Source organism: Pteropus alecto, unplaced genomic scaffold (genome assembly GCF_000325575.1).
Source record: "Pteropus alecto unplaced genomic scaffold, ASM32557v1 scaffold251, whole genome shotgun sequence".
In the NCBI taxonomy this organism is placed as follows: Eukaryota; Metazoa; Chordata; class Mammalia; order Chiroptera; family Pteropodidae; genus Pteropus; species Pteropus alecto.
The window spans coordinates 957,619-963,639 of NW_006431048.1; the positions used below are offsets into that span (position 1 = coordinate 957,619).

The 6,021-nt window shown below is 43.2% G+C and overlaps 1 protein-coding gene across 1 annotated transcript in view; it reads right to left on the reverse strand.

The window, feature by feature from the left end:
• FSTL1 (follistatin like 1) overlaps positions 1-6,021 on the reverse strand; it is a 51,582-nt gene that overhangs the window by 15,992 nt on the left and 29,569 nt on the right. The window contains exons 3-4 of the mRNA XM_006905544.3: positions 2,760-2,864; positions 473-602 (exon numbers count right to left, since the gene is read on the reverse strand). Of these exons, the coding sequence (XP_006905606.2) occupies positions 473-602; positions 2,760-2,864 (235 nt within the window). The remainder of the gene's footprint in view (positions 1-472; positions 603-2,759; positions 2,865-6,021) is intronic.

Consider the following 6,021-nt stretch of genomic DNA (forward strand, 5'->3'; position numbering starts at 1 on the left):
GGTGGCTGGGTGTCTAATTAGTTCTAAGCTTGGGACCCTTTCTCTGTTATTCTAATGGCAATGGCTTGAGTGCAAAATAGAGGAAATATAATGCTACCAGGACTGAGAAGTGCCCAAATTTAAAAAGCATGGGGAAAGTGAAATTTACCTGCTTTTTAAAAAGGTACAGAATTCATTTAAACACTTTCCTATTATTATTGTTGTGGTCCCTTATCCACTATCCAGCTGCAGACTGAGCTGGAAGCCTATCGGGGAATCTAATGCAGGAAACCCTGGGCAGAGGCCTGGGGCACCCAGGGCGAATCCAGCAGGCTCCTGAATGCCAAGAAGGTACGCCTCCAAGAACCCAGGTGGTCTCCATGGCTTTGGGTGCTGTGGTCAGAGTGGAAAGGACTCTAGGAATCCACGCCGCACTGCTTAGTTCCCTGGCTCCCCACGGCTGCAGTTAGGATATAGTGAGAGCACTCCTTACCTTTGCAGTGTCCATCATAATCGACCTGGATTTTGGATCCAGTGAGGCAGGCATCTCGATGCAGCTCACAGTGGTTGAGGTAGGTCTTGCCATTGCTGCCGCACACAGGCCTCTTGTGAGGTTTGCATTGCTGAAACAGACCCGCAGAGGATGTTTGTGCAGCCAAATGTGCCAGCACACGCATAAGCATGTGCACACGCACGTCGACCCATCTTGTGAGGGGACTTCCACCAGCAGAGATGGCCTCTATCCAATCAGGGCATAGGGAGCCCCAGCTCCGGCATCAGTAGCCCTACCCACTCAGTGTCGGAGGCACCCCATCACCTTGCATACCCTCTATGCTGATCCTGGTTCAGAGTCATCTATTCCGTGGAAAAATAGAACCCTGTGCCCACCCTCCACCCCCAGTCCAGCTCCTATCAAATTAGCAGGAAAGGCATTTTATTAGAAGTCAGGAATTTGGATTCTCCATCACTTTGTCACTTTGTGGAAAGTCACTCAGTGTCTTTGGATAATCTAAGAACATTTAAAATTTCAACATTCTCTGACACAAAACAACCAGAGCTGAGAGCTGAGAATGTGGAGAAACTGAAAAGCAGGCACCCCCAACCCCCATTTCTTCAACTTTTCTGAACTATAAGGATCTTTGCTCTTTTGCTTTGTTTAGTATTTTGGGGCCATTCTGTTTCTCTCCCAATCTTATAATAACTGTTGCGAGGCGGGCAGTGGGGGTGCCTGGGTCTTCGTGAAGTACTACAGAGAATCATTATGGACAAGGAAATGGATTAAAGTTCACTTGGCAACTCGGTTCTACTTCGGCTATTTAAAGTGCCATGGGCACAGGCAAACTCAGTGTCTTAAGACTTTTGCGGTTTTTGAAAGGAGGGAGGGGGAAGCAAGTTCAGCTCAAACCTAAAAAAGGCACCAAAGCAAGAAAGAGGAAATACGGTGAAAAGAAACAGAACAATGGAGCTGGGACGTAGCACAACCTCTCTAGTTTACAGACGAGAATACCAAAGCCAGAAAGATAAACTGCACTTAATCAATACTTATTACTGAGTCCTCACTACGTACGGGGCCCTGGGCAAGGCCAAACATAATTTCTGTCTTCCTGGCATCCAGTGGCAAGTAATTCTCTCAAAATCATACAATCATGTGTGGCCGAACTAAGACTAGATGCCGGGTTTCTGGACTCTGAGTCTGGCTCAAGCTACCCACAGTGGCTAGGTATAACTCCAGTGAGGCCCTGCCAGGGTCCCCAGAAGATCTTATTTTCAGGTTACAGAGTTGGAGGACTTCCTTTCTAGGGCAGTGGATCATGCTTCTTCACCTTGGGACTAAGATGGGTGTATTTATTTGCAGAAAAACATGTATTTCTAGGCGTGGGTTGGTTTGACAGAATGAGAGAAAAGGCCACCCATACAGGATATTTATGTCTGCCTGAGGAGCGAGAACTCATTAGAATCCTGTTTACAAAAGAAGTATTTCTCAAAAGCTCACTTTGCTTTATATAGTTCATTAAAAACCAAATCAAACTTGACAAAACTGCATTCTATTTTTTTAAATTTGCATGTTCTTTGACCTACTAAGCCCTAGTGGGAATCAATCCTACAGAAATAAAGACAGCAGCATGTAAGGCTGTTCGCACAAAGATGTTATTATTTAGTAGTAAACAACCTAAGTGTTCATCTATAGGAAAATGATTACATAAATCTGGTTCTTATATGTTACTAAATATTATAAAGCTGTTAAAAAATGAGTTAGAACCATATGTGCTGACTCAAGGGCTGTCCATGGTATATGAATGAGTTCAAAACACAAGGTGCATACATATATCCAAATCTCTATACATACTAAGATCCCATTTTTGTATAATACAGGAGGAAACCTATATGTTTATAATACCAAATAAAAAAAAATGTGGAACAAATATCTACTAAACTGTTAACACTGGTTATCTCAGACTAATAGGATTAGAGTTCTGGGGAAGATTATTAATTTTATGTTTGTACAAATGCCTGTGCTATTTAACTTATATAAAGCAATTGTTCATTTTGTAACTTGAAAATCTTATAAAGCTAAACATTTTTTAAAAAAGAAAAGGTATCTCTACATTCACATCCGAATTTTAACTCCTGGGATGAAAATTCCACTTCTTTCAGATAGACAAGGTGTGTTTTTATAAAGATGATGAAATTGTTGGCGCTGTTACACTGACTGGCAGCTCCAGCCAGGTAGCCACACTGGCCTTGGCCACTGTCCTCTGGCTCCTGACCTCAGGACTTACCTCAATGCAGAGGCAGGTGGGCTCTCCCTTCTCTGTGACTGCACATTCCCGGCCGGCTCCACAAAACACATTGGCACAGATCTTGGATTTGCTCCTTAGTTCTTCCTAAAACACAAAATCATAAAGGAAACCATGTCGCTGAGATGAGGCCGTCACGGGATGAGCCAATGGTGGTGATCAACTTTCAGGCTTGGGCCTCAGTCTGGAGTCACGGCTCATGGTATTGAAGGGTCCTGAACAGCCAGAAGCTGTCCCAAGCAGCCCGCACCAAACAGCCTTTCCAGAACTGCTCCATCCCAGGCCAGGCTACCTCCGAGTCCTTAAAACTGTTTCTTGACGAGCAAGAGCTCTTTTCTTGCATGTTCCCTTTCTTCTAAGAATGTTTATTGTGCAATAGAATATTACCCATTATATGCCAACACTACACTAAGGGGTGCAGATATAAAGGCACAGTCCCTGTCCTCAAGAAGCTCCATGACCCTCTGAGGAAACACAGAGACCTGTAGGAAGCAATATGGAAGCGCAACAACGGGAGCACCAGGGAGCTGGAGGGGAGGAGGGCGAGAATCAAATGAGACTCTGGAGATAAGATGCCTTAACTGATTCCTAGAGGATAATAAGAGTAAGCCAGACAGAAATGGAAACATTTGAGAGCAATATGGATATCTGAAGGACCAAAATCTTACTGAGTAGTGTTCAAGGCAGTATCATCTCAAAAGGCAAAACAAGGATAGCTAAACCATCAACATCTGGATCTGCTATTATTCAACATGGTCTTATTCAGCTGCCATCCACATCTGCCTCTGGCTTCAAGACTAAGAGGGCCAAACCACCTGACAAGCAGCAGAACCATTCTCAAACCACTTATGGTCAGATATAGGCACCAGAACTGACAAGGCCAGGAATGGCTCTAATGTATGCCACTGAAAATGTGGGTGATTGTAGGCACTGATCTGTTGGTGAAACATTCCTTCCGTCACATTAATTGGTGGCCAAAAGCCAGCCCTACCTCATTTGCTCCTTGGGACAGCAGTAGTGGTGGTTGAATGAAGGAGAATTTGATTCCTTCAGCCACTCTCCCTGACTGGCTGAGCAGGCCATCACCACCAGCCTCTGCGTCCCAGCCCACTGGGGTAGCACTGGCTGTGATAAAATCAGCAAAGATGGCAGGAACTGTGATGGGGCCATGAGACTGGCCGTAGTAAAGTAGGGATGGAACCTAAGATTCTGCCCTTCAGGCCATGTCTACCATGTCATGCAGAGAACACAAAGCTTTTAACAGTACATTCTTATAGTCAGTAAATGTTTTAGATCAAAGAAAGATTAGATCAAAGAAAGCAAGAAAACAAAGTAGATATTCAGAGGCGAGGGGCTGTGTTCAATACAGCTGGTTTGCTGCCACCTGGAGGCTGCTTTGCAAACTCCAGGTTATTATTTCCTCTCCGGAGCCAGCTTGCCTGTCATGCAAGGCTCCCATTGGTCTAGAAACCCTTTCCATGTTCACATTTCATTGGTTCACACGCTGTTGCTAAACCCATTCTTTTTTGGGTGTTGCTAAGCCAAATGCAATCTTGCTGGCAGGCAGGGAAGAAAAAAGGAAGTAATTCCCAGAAGGCTGAGAGGACTGGAGAGCTGTTTCCTAAACCAGGAATGGAGATAAAATAGAGCATATTCTCCAGGCAGAGCCCTCTTGGAAACTGTGCCTGGGAATGGAAAGCAGCTTTAAAATGGAAGAGGAAAAGGCTATCACTGACCAGTGTAAAAAAAAAAATTCAGATAAAACTACCTTCTTTCCCTTTCACGAAACAACATGCTGATTGAAGGATACAAATATATAACCCTCTGTGGGTGTGTCATGTGAGTTACAGACCACAAATGTGTAAAAGAGCATGCTCAGACAGAGGCTTACACTCAAAGACACACCAGCACATAGCTCCACAGGCAGATAGCTACAACCTTTAGCATTTATTAGCTCAATGTCCATAACCAGTCACTTTAATTCTTTGAGCCTCAGTTCCCTCATCTGTAAAAAAGGTGTATAAACCAGCCCTGCCCTGTGAAGATTAAATGAAATAATATACTTGGAAATACATCACGAACTGTAAAGCGAGCTGTCTATGAAAAATGTTATTAATGTTAGTGCTTATAGAGTTTCCTGCAGAATAGCCTGTGGCATTTACAGAACCTCTTTTCATCTTGTTGTTTTTAGTGAGTATTAAAAATAAAAGCTTTTCGTTATAGGATGAATTCAACCCAAGTCATTGTCCAGAAATAGTTACCAAAAATCCACTTGAAGAAACAGATACTCTTTAAAACATAAAAACTAATATTTGAATAGTACAATTAAAATTTACAAAGTGTTTTCGTACATATAATTTCACTTTCTGTGAAGACAGCAAGAACATGTATGTTATCGACTCAATTTTATGGACGAGAAAGCTAGAGATCAGAAAGGTCAAGTAACTTCCCCAAGGTCCCAAAGCTAAAGATAAAGGATCAAGGATCCCAACCCAGATCTTCAGACAGGAAATGATCGAGCTCTCATTTATAAAAACCTGGCCCTCTGCTAAGAGATTTTTATTGCGCATTATCTTATTTAAACTTGACAACAACGCCATAAGTTCGACATCATAATTATCCCCATTCCACAGATGAGGGAACTGAGCCTTACAGGTTAAATAACTAGAAAGTGGCAGAGCTAAGATTCTACCCAACCAAAAGGAAAAGTTCTCTTATATATATATTTTTCATATTCAGAAGACTTAATGGGGATGTGATCTGCATAATTAGTAAATGTGGAGAGAAAGTGCTTAAGACTGCATCAGAGTTAGATTTGAATTCCCACACCCCAGCTCTGCTCCTTACTTGCTCTAGAGGTGGGCAAAGCACTGTCTTTAAGCCTCAGTTTCCTCATGTGTACAGTGGGAACGCCAATTCTCACAAGGGCCATGTGAAGATTAAATAAGATGTATACCACATGTGGCAGAACAAGTGAAAGTGGCCATCACTACTGTGGGCAACTGATTTTCAGACAATTTTCCCACTGAGATGCTCTTACCACCTGGACTGTCGCTTCCCCACCCATCCTTCCTTACACTGGAATGACAATCCTGAGAGCAGGAAGACTGACTGAATGGGGAAAAAAAAAAAAGATGGAACTAACAACCCCTGTTGTCCTGTTTGAAGACCACAGAGAAATGCCAGCATTCCTCTTTGCAGGCGGCACATCTGTCAATAGGTGGCAATCTCTCTCTTTGTCTCG